Source organism: Pistacia vera, unplaced genomic scaffold, assembly GCF_008641045.1.
Source record: "Pistacia vera cultivar Batoury unplaced genomic scaffold, PisVer_v2 Contig260, whole genome shotgun sequence".
In the NCBI taxonomy this organism is placed as follows: Eukaryota; Viridiplantae; Streptophyta; class Magnoliopsida; order Sapindales; family Anacardiaceae; genus Pistacia; species Pistacia vera.
Window position 1 is genome coordinate 172,330 of NW_022196069.1, and position 18,344 is coordinate 190,673.

The 18,344-nt window shown below is 33.4% G+C and overlaps 1 protein-coding gene and 1 pseudogene across 3 annotated transcripts; both read left to right on the top strand.

Moving 5' to 3' along the window:
- Window positions 1–261: 261 nt before the first annotated feature.
- LOC116132784 lies at window positions 262–1,513 on the top strand (annotated as a pseudogene).
- Window positions 1,514–12,936: 11,423 nt separating this feature from the next.
- LOC116132859 (amino acid transporter AVT1I-like) lies at window positions 12,937–14,681 on the top strand. 3 transcript variants are annotated; one of them, XM_031418534.1, is made up of 4 exons: window positions 12,937–13,058; window positions 13,448–14,055; window positions 14,126–14,249; window positions 14,328–14,681. In XM_031418534.1, the coding sequence occupies exons 1-4, from the start codon at window positions 12,965–12,967 to the stop codon at window positions 14,636–14,638; spliced, it is 1,137 nt and encodes a 378-aa protein (XP_031274394.1). In that variant the 5' UTR covers window positions 12,937–12,964; the 3' UTR covers window positions 14,639–14,681. The 3 variants fall into 3 exon arrangements, with proteins under 3 accessions (XP_031274394.1, XP_031274393.1, XP_031274395.1); XM_031418533.1 differs by having other exon boundaries at window positions 14,126–14,681; XM_031418535.1 differs by lacking the exon at window positions 12,937–13,058 and adding an exon at window positions 13,067–13,152 and having other exon boundaries at window positions 14,126–14,681.
- Window positions 14,682–18,344: the final 3,663 nt, after the last annotated feature.

Genomic DNA, 18,344 nt, shown 5'->3' on the forward strand with positions numbered 1-18,344 from the left:
TAGATAATATTGTGTTAATTATTAATGAGAGTTAGTGTTGTTATTTGAATCTCGTTTTTATTATTTTTGTAAATTAATGATGATATTTTTATTTTGTTGAACATTGATTATTTGATTTTGTTATATATATCAGATATCACTGTTTCATTGTTGTTTCTACCAAGAAAAATTGATTATTCTATTCAATGAATATAAACTTTTTTAGTCTTAATCATTTAATGTTAAGTATTAATTTATCTTAAATGTAAACGGTTAGCATTCATGTATATCTCTACGTATGTATATTAAGTATTTGATACATTCGATTAGTATGAATCTTTTTAAATTCATATAAATTAATGTATTGAATGATATTTTATGCATTGTACATGGATTATGTGGATATCTAATGCAAGTGTGCTGATGCTCTGAAACTTCTATAAGATAATTGGGCAACTGGAAGAGGGTGCCTCTGCTGTAAGAAGATGGGAGGACTTGGACATTGACATATTGGTGAAAATCTTCCTGTCTTCTGATGTCTTCCAGTTGACTTCAGGGATTGCTCATGTTTGTAATTCATGGGTTTCAGCTTGCTGTGATCCTCTGCTTTAGAAAACTCTTGATTTGTCAATGTTGCGATCAAATTTCGTCAAAATCCTATTAGAGCCATAGATTTGATAAGACATTGACTTGTTTGTTGAAGAGTTCGTTGAGTCTCAGCCGGGGATACATAAGAACCTTGAGTTTTCACTTCAATTTGTATGTAGGGGACAAATAATTTACTTATATTGTTGAAAGGTAATTTTTTTATGTTTCTGTTTAAAACCTTGCTAAAAGGTAATTTTTTTTATTCTCGTTGTTTATTGACTGAGTCTTTGGCATTACCTTTGGTACTAGTGATCATCATCTTTAATTTTCTTTTTGGTATAGCGAATTGGGAAGTAACCCACCATATATTATTGTCTGCAGGTGCCCCCAGCTGAGGTGTCTCGTTATGCCAGCTTGGAATAGAATAAAGAAGGATGTAATTTGCAAGGCCATTCGTACATGGAGATGTCTTGAATCCCTGACAATGCCTAGTATAGCAAATCTGCCTTATCTTATAGAGGAAATAGCGCTAAATTGTAAGAACATCAGTGAACTCAATGTCATGGGTCCTTTTGACGTTCTCTTTGCTTCTACGATACCCAAATTTCTTCCAAATTTGAAGATTTTGAGCTTGAGATGCTCAGTGATAGTTAAGGATGCCCTAATGCTTATATTGGATGACCTACCAAATCTGGAAGTCCTCAACATATCACATTGCCTTCTTATAGAAGGTCCACTGCTTCCTCCACCGATGCCCAAAAAAATTATTAAGAAGCTAGATAAAATTATCTTGTAGAAGGCTGCTCGATTACGTGAGTTCTTAACATGTACTAAGCACTCATGCATCATGTGCCAGCGTACTTGAAGTGATGAAGGCTTTCTGAGGTGGTACAAGTATGAGGAAGGCCTATGGAAAATGGATGAGGCGAGGTCTCTTGCTCTTTGATTAGAACTGTAGAGACTATAATTTTTACATTTTGTTTTGCTTGTATGTAATATCTACATAATATGTTGTTGAATAAGCATATATAGAATCAGCCCGTTGTGTTTTGAGTTGTCATCCTCCTAATGCTTTCATTTTAGGTCGTCAACATTATAATACTTGCATGATGATCTTCTCTCATGGAAAAAGTATTATCTGTCTGCATGATTATGTACATATGGTAAAATTTCACTTTATGTTGCTTCAAGTTGATATTTTGTTGTCAATTAATGTTATTTCAAAATGAAGTGGTTTCAAAGTAATACGCAATTGAGTGTTTTATCTATCATTTACATCGTTACAATTAAGTTATAAGGATTTCTCTATTTTCAATATGTCATACTTACATATTTACATTTTTTCCACCTTGAATTGGAAATATTGTTTCCAATTCATGTTATTTTATGTATGGAATCATTATTGCTTATACTATTGAATTTGAAATTCTATTGATTTTGTAATTGTTAGTCTCAAATTCATTTCTATTGTTAGGTTTAGTATTTGATAGTGAGATTTTGAAGGAATCTTTGATTTTCCCCTCTTTTATACTTTTATGTTAAGTTATAGTGACATTGTTCGGCTGAAATGGTAATATTAAAGTTTTACAGTGTGCTGTCTTTTTGGCTTTGTAAAATTCGTAAGTGATGAAAAACGTTGTCGTTTAAAATGTTGTTGATATTTAAAGTAAATATGTAGATTTAATGTTCAATATTTTACTTGAAGTAAATTTGGGGATTTAGGGTTTTCTATGTCAGTTTCAGCATTAAGGGCATTTTTCCCAGTCTGTTTGTTGCGTTTTCCACATCCGTCTTTTCTCGTTGACTGAAGCTGAGATAAGTAAAGTAAATTTTCTTTAGTTACAGTGACAATGTTGTTTTTTATTTATTTTACATTGGTCTAATTAATTTGTCATTGATTTTAACTTTATTTAAAGTGCATGTTATTCTTACAGAGTTTTGAGATTTGTTATTATTGTTATAAGAAGTTGTTGTTAGATGGTTGCATTGATAATTTGTTGTGCTCAAGTTGTTTATTCGTTTCTCTAGTAGTCGTGTTGCAGATTATTTTCTCAGTAAATTTGCTCCTGAAATTGGTGTCTTTCTTATTACGATTTTGTTTGTTTTGCTCAGGTTGTTTATTTGTTGTTCTAGTAGTCGTGCTGCACATTATTTTCTTGGTAAATCTACAGCTGAAATTGGTGTTTTTCTCATTATGAGTTTATTATCTTGTTGTATTTAGTGTATATTGTAATACTATCATTGTTTTATGAATTGATGTTATGAAATGCCATTGGTATAAATGCTTTAGAAGTTACCATCACTGTTATCATCTAATTATCTATTTATTTTTCGGAACACTTGCCAAGGTTTTGGTGTTCTTTGTAGTACATATGAGATATTGTTGTTTTAATGAGAATTGTAGTAGTTGGAGTCATCTATGGTGAGTATATCAATAGCAGTTTGATATAGTGTTTGCATGTTATTCTATTTTCGAATCAGAATCACCAATTGCAATATTATGTCTCTATCACGTATCATGAAGAGTAAATGTCTCCCAAGTAATAACAAAGTCTTACAATTTCTATTAAGTTGACTGATTGTCTATTTTCTCTATTTTTATTTTTTTTATTTGATGATATATTTTTTTTCATTGTAGTAATGGCTTCCAAAAACTTGATGAAATTTATTCAAAGACTTGATTCTGAAGTATTATATAAAGGAGGATCAAGTAGTGATTCCAAGTCAGAATTGTTAAAGCCTTTATGGACTCCTATTTTACCTACATCAATCTCTGATTTTGTGGAACTTGATTCTGGTTCCTGCCACGTTAAATTGATTGAAGAAGAAGATAATCAGTTAGAAGAAATTCCATTACGTAAATTGGTGAAAAGGCAAAAAACCTGTTAGCAAGAGGGTTCAAATACGAATTCTAAACGAAAATGGAAATTTTTTTCTAAAGAAGAGCTAGACAACAAAACATTCGGCCTGGGGAAAGAGGTAAGGTTTTTTCACTGTATCATGTGAATATATACTTTATTGGCATGACGACATTAACTTGGTTTCATTGTTTTTGAAATAGGCTTATGAAGGTTTCTTAGAAATCAGAGAACGTTGGCTTGTTTTAGAAGATGTGATCTCAGATTTGAAAAAACAAAATAAAGATGTGATTTTTGAGGTTCGCAAATTGGAAGAATAGTTGAAAATATCAAAGGATGCATTTGAAAAGGTCAAAACCGAATTGAAACACTGTCAAGAATCATTTAGAAATGTTGAACAGTCTTTTGCAAATAAGCGGCAACAAAAAGAAGTCTTTAAAAAGAAAAGTAATGAATTGTCTGAAGAAAATGATAACATCAAATCTTTAATTGCACAAGCTGAGAAAGATAAAGAAGAGGCTTATGATTCGGTGTCAAAAATGTTTTTGGCCACCAGAAAAGCTTGTGTCAAAGAATTTAAGCACAGATTCCCAATTGAAGATTGTAGTTTTTTAGAGACAACTGTGTTGAAAAATGAGAAGATTGCCGCCTAATAGAGATTATATTGATTGCAATGCTATTGTACCTTTCTCTGGTCCACTTAATGCCACTTCTGTAAATATTTAAACCGTCTGTTAAATATTTTGACAATTCTTGCCAATATTTGCCATGCAAGTGTTTATAGTTATGTTATTATTACGGACGTGGATGTATTCAGTTGATGCTAATTTTTGTGTATGTGAAAAAAAGTCTCCAACCTATGTAATGTTACTTCTGTAAATATTTAAACTGTTTAATTGTAATATTGATGTTAAATATCTTGACGATGTCTGTCACGCAAGAGTTTGTGGTTGAGTTGCATATGTAAAAAATATGTATTTATAACACATAATACATATAATGTAGCATTCATTGTATCTGACAATAATAATATAAAATGTATAAATATCTTTGTATCAAGGAATTTATGTTTTTGTATATATTTAAACGTTTAATGTGACCTTTTCATATTCATATAAATATCTTTAATTTTTCACATTAATCTCTCATAAACAATGTCATATATTATATATAATGTATCAATCCTTACTGTTATAAACAATTATTTATATTATCTACAACATATCAATCCTTTTAGTTAAACACTTCTTTAAAATTAAAACAATATTTGTCAATGTCTCTGCCGGTTCATCTTGTTGCAGGGCTAGCAGAATCTTGATACCTAGTCTGGAAGTTACTTTTGATAGTGCGACGTATAATTGACCATGTGTAAAGACCTAATGTTTCATATACAATCCTACTGTTTTGAGTGATTGACCCTGGCTTTTGTTTATTGTCATACAAAAGCTAACTGTCACAGGTAACTGTCTTCTCTTCAACTTGAAAGGCCACTTCATATCTGTATTCAATATTATTATTCTGGGAATTGTAACAATATCTCCAATATTTGACCCAATAATAATCACTGCTTGTATGGATCACTTTCCTAAATGGATTATAATCAATCTGGTTCCATTGCAAAGACCATCAGATTGATTCAAATTATGCAGCAACATAATTGGAATGCCTATTTTCATATGCAATTCATGTTTGCTGATGCAAACTCAAAGAGAAATTAGGCCACTTCATTTTTTATTAATATTATAGTTCGGCATCTTTAAAAAACTGTCTAACAAATTGTATAGAATCCGTTGCCTAACCATTGTCCATAATTATGGTTGTTCAAAGCCTACTGTGGTCGATAACTTCACTGTCAAACCATCAATTTGGCTATAGAATGGTAATAGGGCAAATACCGATTGTGATATCATGATGTAAGAATGCTTGGAATTTCGACAGATCAAGGTATCATCGATGTCTACATGCCATTGCTGAACCATAACCAGGATGTAATTAATTACATTTATAATTGGTTATAACTTTTCTAGGAACACTGCTAAACCATGAATTTGAATACTTATCCATGATTTAAGGATGGCCGAAATTTGGATAGCTTGATATATCAAAAAGATAAACAATTCCATCTGATCCTATATTAGTCAGTCCCAGGTCATTTTTTATAGTTAGACCAAGTATTAGGCAACTTGCCTGATACCAACTTAGAGAGACGTTAAGCCACTTAATTTTTATTGATATTGTAGTTCAGCATCTTTAAAAAATTGTCTAACAAATAATATGGAATCCGTTGCCTAACCATTGTTCATAATTATGATTGTTCAAAGTATGCTACGGTTGATAACTTCACTGTCAAACCATCAATTTAGTTATAGAATGGTAATAGAGCAGATACCGATCCACAATTTATCCATAAGGTATCATTGAGGTCTACATGCCATTGTTGAACCATTATCAGGATATGATTGGTTGCGTTTATAATTTGTTGTGACTTTTCTAGGAACACTGCTAAACCATGAATTTGATCGGAATTTGGATACCTTGATACAATTCCATCTGTTCCTATATTGGTCACCCTAAGTTATTTTTTATAATCAAATGAAGTATTAGGCAGTGAGATTTAGGAATATTTCATTGGCGCAAGTCCAAGGGAAATGATAGTAAATATTTTGTTAAACCTACAACTTAGAAAAGATTATAAGGATGTCAAAATTGTTAGACCTTTGGGATGTCAATGCAATGCACACATACTGACAAAAGAAGTAAAAAATCATCATCCATAATTGGGCGGTATGATTTGCTTGGCAATTTGTTTGTTATAATTCATTGGCATAAGATATCATGATCCAGAAAGCACACCTTTGATATATTGCCTGAGTGTTAATAAATACATAGATGATTGGGACACATACAGTTGAATATATCAAAATCACCATATATTGACCACAACCAACAAATCTTTACGTCATCAAATGTCAAACCGTAAATGTTCATGCAAGGAAGATAACTTGCACAATAACAACTATCATAATCCAGCAACACCGAACCCAGAATGACCAAATCTCTAAATCACCATCACCATCACCATCATGCCAGGACACTAACCATGACACTCTTATAGCACGAATCGTTTACATCAACAATGACCAAATCCGATACAATAACATTCCATTCATAAATCACAAAAGCGAACCTCAACTACTATCGGATTTTGCTACCCTGTGACAACAATGCATCAAGCAGCACAATTAGATGATAGTTGAGGGCCGATAGTGTCACCTGAAAACAGAGTTAGCAAAAACAATACTCACACGAGCCTTGTTAACATAAAACAATCCATAAATGTTTAATGTAGCTCAGTCCCAAAACAAGTACTTACATATCGGCTGGAACAAATAGATAGCGTGGCCGAAAAAACAATTCTTAATCTTTAGACAAAATACAAACCATGAACGTTTAATATTACTCAATGTCAACAATACAGGGAAAAACTAATTGCCCCTCATATGAACATACTGACAACAAATACTCACTGTTTGGCTGAAATTGTAAGCTGAAAATAAAATCAGCAAACATCAATGAACATATAATTCACGCTGATCGATTGCAACCACAAACATGCCAAATCAATGACCTTACCTAGGACTTAATAAACACAACTTGGTATGGAACACGCTGGCCATTGCATGAACACATCAACTTTTTTCCCTGTAACCTGAAAACGAAATCAACAGAATCAATGAATGCACATTTTATGCTGATCGATTGGCAGAAGAGACGCACCAAATCAATGACTCTACCAAAGAAATAATAAACACAAATCCTCATTTCATTGAAAACAAACATAACAAAATGTAATCGATCTTCATGTTGACATTATTAAGGAACAATTATCCATTCATATAAAAACTGGTACCTAAAAACGGAAACAACAAAAGTTAATTAATCTTTATATTAAAATTATTAAGGAACACACTTACCGTTCGGAACGAACAACACAATTAATCATTCAAATAAATTGACCAAACAAAAACAATCATTCAATCTAACAATAACTGTTAAAATAGTTAGGAGATATACATACAGTTTCACATTAAAATAGTTAGAAGATATACCAAATCAATGACCTTATCGAGGACTTAATAAACACAACTTGGTACGGAACACGCTGGCGATTGCATGAACACATCAACTTTTTTCCCTGTAACCTGAAAACGAAATCAACAGAATCAATGAATACACATTTTATGCCGATCGATCGGCAGAAGAGACGCACCAAATCAATGACTCTACCAAAGAAATAATAAACACAAATCCTCATTTCATTGAAAACAAACATAACAAAATGTAATCGATCTTCATGTTAACATTATTAAGGAACAATTATCCATTCGTATAAAAACTGGTACCTAAAAACGGAAACAACAAAAGTAATTAATCTTTATATTAAAATTATTAAGGAACACACTTACCGTTCGAAACAAACAACACAATTAATCATTCAAATAAATTGACCAAACAAAAACAATCATTCAATCTAACAATAACTGTTAAATAAGTTAGGAGATATACATACAGTTTCACATTAAAATAGTTAGAAGATATACTTACGGTTCAGAAAAACCAATCAAAATAACAACTCATCTGATAGTGTCAATCGAACATCCTGCCTTTATTCCATGCCAATTCATGAATCTTTGACCTGTAAATAATAACAAAAACATAAATAAATAAAAAATCATCGATAAAAAAAAATGAAGAACAGACATATTATTTTCACAAATTAAAATGACCTATAAACAATTAACAAAAGATCAGACGTATTATTGATACCAACTAACAAATTGCGATGATACACAACTGAACATGCACCCCTTTTATAACCTCTTATTTAGACCTTCTGAATACCAACACAATTAAATACAAATTCAATACGAACAAAGTTTTCCAATGTCAATACAATACACCTATATAATTATAGATAGCAATTCTAGACAAATGTCAATAAACCACAATTAGTAATACCAATCCAGTACACCTATATACTTGTTATTAATGCACATCTTTGGAATGCCAATGCAATACACTTATATTATTATTATGACAGATCCCATTTTTTTAATTAATTAATAATTATAGATGAAGTAATAAATACCAACCCAACGTGTCAAGATTGAGCAATATGATTGGCTTGTCAATTCAATGTGTTAAAATGGAGCAATTTTAGAGCTTCCAAAATGTGACACATGATGATCAACCTGCATGAGTATTCAGCTTTATATATATATCTTTTTATTTAGGGTTTAAAAAAAAAAAAGCAATAGAAAAAATATTTATGATTCTATAGTGTTTGGGCTGATGTATGGGACATATATTTCTAAAAAGGCCGGGTTTGGGCTGACCCAGTCCACTGGATAAAATAACAGTTTTAAACATTGTAAATTGCTAATCCATAACTTTCATCAACTCTTATAAATAGCTAAATTGGAATTTTTTTTTTTTTTTTTTTTTTTCCTTTCTAATTAGAATCATTTTATGGAGAATTATGAATGTTTCAAATTCATAATCTTCGTTTTTTGGAGGTGGTAAATTATTAAGAAGGAAAAAACATAATATCTCATTCATGGGTTATAATTAAGACCGTACTTAGTTGTTTGTTAATTTTTTTGATGAATGAAATCTTCTTCCTTTTTTTTTTTTTTTTTTTTTTTTTTTTTTTTTTTTTGAGCAACTTGTTTTGGGACTCAGGAATTAATGAGTGGGGGCAAGTTCAAATTATAATAATATAATAACTGAATATGTATGTGAAAAAAGTAAATGAGTTGGATCAAATCTAAAAACATTATACAAAATAAAAAAAACATAGGTGAATTAATGATTTTTTATTTTGAGTGGTGTCAGCAGAACCCCATGTGAGTCCCTCAGGTGAAAAAATAAAATTTTTTGCATCGATCTTTGATAAAGTATTGATATTGTGCAATCATAATCCTGTAAGATTATTCAAAATGGTAGAGCAGAAAAGAAGTGAATTTTCATCAACTTTGGATCCACCAAGGGATGCATGTGACACAACGAATATCATAAATTCTGGTGATTACTTTTTTATTTCTAAAATTCAGTGGAATGGGCATTATGGTAAAAGATGCATGCAATTTTCATTGAATTGGGTAACTTGTTGAGTCTTATCTACGATCAAGACATAAATTAAACTTCTTAATTTGTGTTGCACGGTTTCCTTTCCTGTATGCTTCATAGAAAACTTTCTGAAACAATAATTGACCAGCTCTACATTGAGAAATTCTTTGATGAGAGGCCAACTACTTCGAGGCAGCCTCAAACACTTATGAGATAACAGGTTTTCTGGAATATTTTTCAATAATGAGAAGACTTTGCATGCCCGCATGAGCCATTGATGATTGTGGAAAAATAATCTTCCTTTTCACTATGTTGCGTGTTGCCTGACTACTTCTTCACCCAACAATTTCACATATCTTTCTTCGTTGAAAATTCTTATCTTAAAATCTCATTTGTTGGAGGGACAAAAGTAAAACAAGTTTTTCTTTTGTTACTCAACTGATGTCAATCAAAACATCAATCAGTTTATGCTTTCTGGACACCAAGTCAACTTGTACAGCTTTTCTCATAAAATCGGGTTTCTATTTATTAATTGGCTGCTGATGCAAACACCTTTGTCTGCCATGTTGGAAGATTAGTCCACTTTATAAATTAGTGCTGTAGGCTCTGCACACCATGGACGTCTAAAGTCTTGTGCATTATTATCTTTGGTTCCATTCCTTATCCATCTGACATCTAATTTAGCTTTATAAACAAACATGGATATAAAGTTTCCTAAGTTATTAAGTCGTCTATCAGACTCACCACTCAAAAATGATAGTAAATTTTAGCAGAAGGCAGAGCTCGAAATATTGCAACCCATTTTAATAATAATAAAAAAAGAATTAATAATCGAATTATGAGAGCCATGTATAGCCAGTGCTATTGGAAAGGCTTGGATGATGAGTTTTTCATTTGCCAATATAAATATTGTTATTATCTTACTAGCTTTTTATCAGGACTTGAGATTGTAGGAAAAGAAAAAGCATATTAAATTAACGGTTCCACTAAACTTGTCCGTGCCTCATTTTTTTTATTTTTTATTATTCATGCCTTCTTCCTGATATCTAGGCATCTATGAAAGGTTTTGGATTCCTGTGAAGTCCCCATCTTTTGATTTGTTATTATTATTTTTTCTCTCTTTTTAAAGTTAGCAATTGTCTATCAATCAAATGAAAAAAGAAGATAGTTCCATTTCTTTTTGCATTGATGGATTCATGTATGACTGTAATTTCGCAGAATGTAGAAGCCCATACATGAAAGCTCCATCGACTAGATACGCAAGTTAGAGTGTTCATTGTATTTGAATAAACCAATGAATTTTACTGAACCAATAAAAGTATGATGTAAGTGATACTGATTCCTCAGAGTTTCAAGAATCTAATCTTCTTCTTTTGAAAAGTTGTGAAAATAATTAGACAGATGTTTCTTTTCCCTCTTATAGAAAATAAAAGAAAAACTTATCTTGGACCTTGACAACTAATGATCAATACCAAATGTGATTTATTTGTACCCTTTGAGCCAATCTGGCTGGTTAATAAGATTAATTATCCTGCATAAACTTTTCTGCAAAACCATTTACAAATCCTGTAAATACAAAAGCTATAGATTTTTTTATGTCTTTGTGGATTGGCATCAGTTGGGGGATTCCAAGTCAATAAAATTTTCTACTGTTTTGCCATTATATTCCACAGTTTCACCGCTGTACTAAAATTATTTTCTTTTCTTTTGTTGTGGTAGTCCGTTTCTTGAGGATTCTAAATGATACGCGAATCCTTCTTTAAGAAGAAAAGCAATCAAATAATTATTAAATATATATGGATTTTTATAAAAGACAAGACCCCAAAAGTTGGAGTGGAGGGCTAAATCCACTTCGTGCTTGAAGCTTTAGTGGTTTAATTATTTGAGCAAACGACATATTGGCACCCAAGGTTTGATAGTTCCATTTATTTCATATTTCCACCATTAAAATAACACTGTTAATAGTTTTCAGGGTAGCGAGGGTATAATTATCATAATGCTCTTAACCCTAAATTAATAAATTATGTTTTAACCCCTAAATTACTAAAATTATAAAATTAGCCATCTTATTTTGAAATTATTTCAATTACACCCTTAGTGACTATGCACCGTCTCGGTTTTCACTAGATCTAGGCTGTTTCCGATGGCGGCGAACTCCTTGGTCACCTCCATCACCTTCCCCATCGTTCGGTGTCCAAAACCCCTCTGGTTCCCAACTCATTGGGCCCTCCAATCGTCGATGCCGTCAGGCTTAGGTTTTCATCGTTCTTCATTGGATTTCGGTCGATTCTGGCGACGAAAATCCTATTGGACATTACCACTGTAACCAACGTCTCCAAATCTACAAAACCCCTATGTCCCCAGCAACCGTTTAGTGGCCATTCGCCGGTGGAGACCGATGAAAACCAGTCGCATGTGGTGGCTGTCATGGCTGGAGATCGACGAGTGATGAGGGGTTGTGAAGAGTAAGGTTTTGTAGAGAAGAGGATAAGGGTTCGAATGATGGTGACAAAGGTGATTTTGGGTGGAAGAATCGCCAAAAAAAGGGCAAAAAACGTCGACGGTGATGTTGGCTAATGTGCATCAGAGCCTTGTTAGAGGCGGCGATCTGTTAATGTGCGCCTCCTCTACGAAATGACCAATTTACTCCTAAGCCATTATATCTAACCATTTTCCGTTACTTTAAGGGTAGGAATCTGGAATAAATAGAACTTAGGGTACCAACTTGTGATTTCGTCAAATCTTGGGTGGGAATATGTCGTCTACTCTAATTATTTTAGTTTCTTAAGTTCACTGTTATGACTGCGCTTCCCAAAATGAACCTGTTTTCATAGATTCATGAGATGCCACAAAATATATTTATGACTTAATTTTTATCCCAATATAGATGTAAATATAACAGAGGAAACAGTCCCAATTTGATACTTTCTATATCCATTTATGATATTGGTCAACAAAATTAACTACTTAGCTAAAAATTCTAACTTGTACAGGTTCTTTACTGAAGCAAAAAAAGTTGCCCTATAACAGGAATCATTGCATGTTTTGGAAGGTGGGTATGCATAAAAAACATGTGAATGGACATGGTGACAGGAACTACAGCACCGATAATTTATTGTGGCATACTGGCATGTGAGTCGGTTCCCATTTGGTAACTGAATTGTAATTTTCAGAAATTGGTGAAGACACTTACCTAAGGTTTTTTTTTTTTTTTTTGGTTGACTTGAATGGAAATCTACTCATCTTCACAATCTCCTTTCATTAACCAAGTATTTTAATTTATTTTCAAAAACAATTAATAAGGATACTTTATCACCCACATCCTAGAATATCCTTATAAGTAGCAATATTTTGGGTAGTTGGCAATAAAAGATAGAAAGAAAGCACCAAAGAAGAGAAAAATAAAAAAAATGGAAAGCCAAAACCAGCTCTCACAACCACGGCAACCGGGCAAAGGCACCACCTTCGTTAGGACTTGTTTCAATGGACTCAATGCATTAGCAGGTTTCTCTTTCTCCCTCTTTCTAATTGCATAATAAATCTGCAGTTCAGAAGGGCCGAAAATCTCCCTTTCCATACAATAGCCTTGGACTTGAGCGTGAGTCTATTCCAATACCATTTGTTATGGAATTGAATAGCATTGTGATATGAATTATATGATCTTTCGTCTCATTTTAACAAGTGTTAGTTATTCTCTTGATAAAACAATTGTCATTTTGTTGCATGCAGGACATGAAAAAACACCCATGTTTTACCACCAAACTATGTAATCTGCTAATATGATTTAACCAATTATATGATTAGTCTGCCATGATGATGCTTGACTATAAGAGCTTCTAACTAGAGATAAGATAACTAATATCGATGAACTCATTACCATGTTTCTCAATCAGGTGTTGGCATTCTATCAATTCCATATGCACTTTCTCAAGGAGGGTGGCTGAGCTTAATAATTCTTCTTCTAGTAGCAATTCTGTGTTGGTATACAGGGTTACTTCTGCGACGATGTATGGATGCGCATCCACTCATCAAAACCTACTCTGATATAGGCAATCTGGCATTTGGCTATAAAGGAAGAGCTATAGTATCCGTATTCATGTATCTTGAGCTGTATTTAGTTGCTGTAGAATTTCTGATACTAGAAGGTGACAATTTAGACAAGTTATTTCCCAACATGGAATTCAAAATTGCTGGCCTCAAAATTGGAGGAAGACAAGGATTTGTTCTTCTCACTGCCCTCGTAATATTGCCAACAACATGGTTAAGGAGTTTGGGCATGCTGGCGTATGTTTCTGTTGGTGGGGTTCTGGCTTCAACTATTCTAGCCGCTTGTGTTTTATGGGTTGGCGCGGTTGATGGCGTTGGGTTCAATGAATTAGGCATGCTTTTGGATTTGGGAGGGATGCCAACTGCTATAAGCTTGTTTACTTTCTGTTATTGTGGCCATGCTGTTTTCCCCACTTTGTACAACTCCATGAAAGATAGAAGCCAATTCTCCAAGGTAAACAACCATTTTGTCGTTTCTTCTTTTTCACGATAACAATTCCCCAAATCTTAATTTCTCTTTGCAGGTTTTACTTGTGTGCTTTATTACAAGTACCATCAACTATGGATCAATGGCTGTTCTGGGATACCTTATGTATGGACAACATTTGAAGTCTCAAGTGACATTAAATCTTCCTCTAAGAAAGATTGGTACAAAAGTGGCAATTTATACTACTCTAATTAATCCCCTCACAAAGTATGCAATTATAATAACTCCAATTGCTACAGCTCTTGAGGACACTTCTCTTCTGCGTGGTAGCAGAGCCCTCAGTATCCTAATCAGAACGGTATTGGTTATAAGCACAGTGATTGTAGCATTAACTGTTCCATTTTTTGGCTACGTAATGGCATTCATTGGGGCTTTCCTCAGTGTCACTGTCTCAATATTGCTGCCATGTCTGTGCTACCTTAGGATTAATAAGGGTGCTCAACGTTTTGGAATGCAATTGATAGTAATTGTGGGAATATTAGTCATTGGGTCAGTTGTTGGTGTAGTGGGCACCTACACTTCAGTGAAACAAATTGTAAAGCATCTCTAAAATTTGAGAGAATGCACACTCTTAATAAGATACAAAAAAAAAAGTGGTGTTAATAGAGATTTTTAACGATAAATTTTAGAACGTTTTTGCAATGAATTTTCTCATATATTAAATTTGAATCATAGATAAAATATAAAAGCTTAATTACATCAGAAGGTATCGAACTATCACTTTTTTCCTATTGAAGGTATCAAATTATTTTTTTTCCTGTTGAAGGCACCAAACTATCAATTATTTTTATTGAAGGTATCAAACTTTAAGTTTTTCTTATTAAAGGTACCAAACTTTCATATTTTTTTTACGCGTTAAATATAGACACTTACAATATAAAAGATCTCAAATTAACCACTTTTTTTTTTTTATTTCAATAAAAACCACCCAGAATAAATAAAACTTACTCAGAATGAAAACTTATCCTAATTAAAACCCACATAAATTGCATAAACAAACAATAATCAATTTTTAAGTTTTTTATCCTTTAAATCAATTTTTTAACTTTCTTTCCGTTTCTTGTATTTTATTAAAAAAAATCACGTTCCAAATGTTTATATAAATTTGTATTATTGCCCACCTAGTTGCAATTTGCTTATTAATTACCTTCTATTTGTTGATAAAAATCTTTGCACCTAAATGATCCATAAATTAATCAAATTGGTTGTAGCAATCTAACAATGATCCATAGGTCTTCCTTCACTTAAACGGTCATAACTTCATCTAGAAAACTCCGATTCACGAACCGTATGAAGTTTGTGAAACTAGACACATAGGGCTTTCAACAATAATTTTTCCAGATTTTTTCTCTGGCCCAACTAGTGCAGTTTTATAGCCAAAGTCGACCTATGAGCAGCTAAAATCTTGAATATTCACTTCTTCTTCTTTACTTTGCTCAAAACCTTAACAAAAACTTAAAACAGTACACCCTAAACATGAGAATATAGCACAAAATTCAGCATTAGAGGTAAAAAAAAATATGTAACAATATTACCTTCTGTTGATCAGAAATAATAGTCAGCCCTCTTTCATCTGTAGCCTCAATGTCATCCTTCAGAAGAGTCATGAACCAAGTCCAACTATTCATATTCTCACCTTCCACAAAGGCCCCAGGCAAGTGGATACATTTGGTTATTGGGATCCCTAGCAACAACAACCAAAAGCTCACCCTTACATTTTCCCTTAAAGAAGCAACCATCTAACACAATTAAAGGTCTACACCCCTCCATGTAGCCTTTCTTTAATGCATCAAAGCATACATACAACCTCTTAAATTGTAGGTTATAGTCATCTGTGGTAGATGTCAACAACTTCATTGTACTACCTAGATTAGACCTATGCATCTCAGCTACATAATCCCAAAGTCTGCCATATTCATAATCAATGTCCCCATTCATCATTTCAATCATTTTATGTTTAGCCCTTCCTCACTTAGATAGTTGCACATCAACCTTTAATTCTTCTTTAACTAATTGTTTTAGCTCTCTTAGTCCAATACTAGGAGTTATCTTTACCCTACTCAAAGAGTGATTTGCTATAACTGTGGATGTCACTTTCCTATTACTGTAGGTCATAGGACATGTATGTGTTTCATTGCAAATTTTGACAATGAACTTACTAGAATTTTGCTCATATAATGCATAAACACAAAAGGGACAATTTCTAACACTACACTTGACACCAAGCTTTTGCTGCCTGAATATGCTAAGCCTAGTATGAACTCTCCTTTTGACACAATATTTGGTCACTGCATCCTTGAACTGTTTTTGGTTATCAAAGGCTAGGTTTACATGGAATTTCGGGAAAAAACATTTAGGATCATACACAATAGTTTTCCTAGGCCTTCTTTTACCATGCTCAATTTCATCTTCCTCCCCCTCACTTGATGTTATAAAGCTACTAGCATCTGAACTATAGTCCACCTTCTTCACCTATATTGACTTGAGATTGTACACATTCCTCATTAAGATCTCTTTCCTCTCTATCATTCAGCTCTTATACTCTTGTTGTTTTGGCAGCCCTTCTTTTTGCCTTGAACTCTTTCACAAATTTTCTATACTCTTGAAGCTCAAAATCAGACTTATAAGCTAGCTTCTCAACCTCAAAATCCCTATCACTATCACATCTACGCTTCCATTCCCACTATCTTCACTACCCTCAAATCCCAGATCATTCTCCTCTATATCACAATCACCCTTAGTAAAATTACCCGCTTGCCCTTGAATACCCTGACTTTTCCCTTGAATACAATGACTCTCTTGTCCTTGAATACCAGCTCAAATCCATTATTCCCAATACAATATGCGTTTATACCCTCCCTTCAATGGCAAACCTAATTCACACACAAACTTTTTTATAAGGACCACCAACGATGACAAAAACATGTGCATCAAGAGTGAAACAGTCAACACAACTTTTCAAACTAGAGAATAAAAAATAGTGACACCTCACCTTTTCTCTTGTCTTTATCCTGCAATCTTCCGATTCTGCTACGGTCGTACCTTCTCTTCCACCTCTTCAATCATAGCACTAAAACAAAACAAAGTAAAAAAGTTTGCTTGGGTATTCAATCGAAGACAAAAGTAATAGAAACTAACAGTTGGCTATTCAATCAATAAAATCAAACCAAAAACACCCGCCACCCACTGACAATCAGTATTTAACAATGAAATAAACAACACACCCACCCTCTAACAATTAATAATAAAAAATCAACGAACTCCAACAACCCTACCCTATGAATAATAAAAAAATCAATAGAAGGGAAAGTCACCTGGCCTAATATTGGAGACAACGACATTCGACAAACCCTAAACCCAAAAAGGTTTGCTCTTCATGCTTCATGTTCGTAGAACACTTTAACCGAAAACTTTCTTATTTTTTTTTATTGTGTTTCAATCGAACCATATTTGAAGATGGAAAAGAAAAATTAAGCAGATTTCGTTAGGATATTTTCTTTTTCTCGGTAAGATTTGTTCAATGACAGCGGCAAGAGTTTGGATTTTCCTATTTCTTTTGTTTGAAACAATATTTTTAGGGTTTAATTTTGTTTTAGTTGCTTAATTGTTTGGTTACGCGATTAGGCTGAGTTTTTAATCGGGGTAGGTTTTCGTTCCCAATAACACTACGGACACCGAAATTTGGACACCAATTTTTGTACCGGCCGACGTGGAACGCGTTCCTATTTCTTTATAGTTTTTTTCTAGTGAACGGCCGTCCATCAAATTTGGACGACCGTTCACTCACATGGACGCCCGTCCATCAAATATGGATAGGCGTCCATATGCGAGGGACGGCGTCCATATAATATGGACGCCCGTCCCTATTAAAATAAAATAAAAAAGTTTGTAAAAGTTTAGGGACGGCCGTCCATCCATTTTGGACGGGTGTCCACAAATATGGATGGGCGTCCATATGCGAGGGACGGCGTCCATATATATGGACGCCCGTCCTATTAAAATAAAATAAAAAAATTTTAAAAGCTTACGGAGCGCGTCCATCCATTATGGACGGCCGTCCATTAATTTTGGATGGGCGTCCACAATAAGGCGCCCATCCTTCACCCAAATATGAAAAAAAAGAAAAATTTCCATGGGGACGCCTGTCCACCAATTGTGGATGACCGTCCCTTAATTTTGGACGGGCGTCCGTAATTTTGGAGCCCGTCCAAATTAATTCTTAAAAAAAAAAATTTTTAAACACTGGACGGTCGTCC

What these genes read in the sequence shown, in the direction of transcription:
- LOC116132859 (XM_031418533.1), top strand. Translation starts at nt 12,965, where the DNA reads ATGGAAAGCCAAAACCAGCTCTCACAACCACGGCAACCGGGCAAAGGC. An exon ending in TGGACTCAATGCATTAGCAG is followed by an intron (nt 13,059 to 13,447) that starts GTTTCTCTTTCT and finishes TTTCTCAATCAG; the next exon opens with GTGTTGGCATTCTATCAATT. An exon ending in ATAGAAGCCAATTCTCCAAG is followed by an intron (nt 14,056 to 14,125) that starts GTAAACAACCAT and finishes TTCTCTTTGCAG; the next exon opens with GTTTTACTTGTGTGCTTTAT.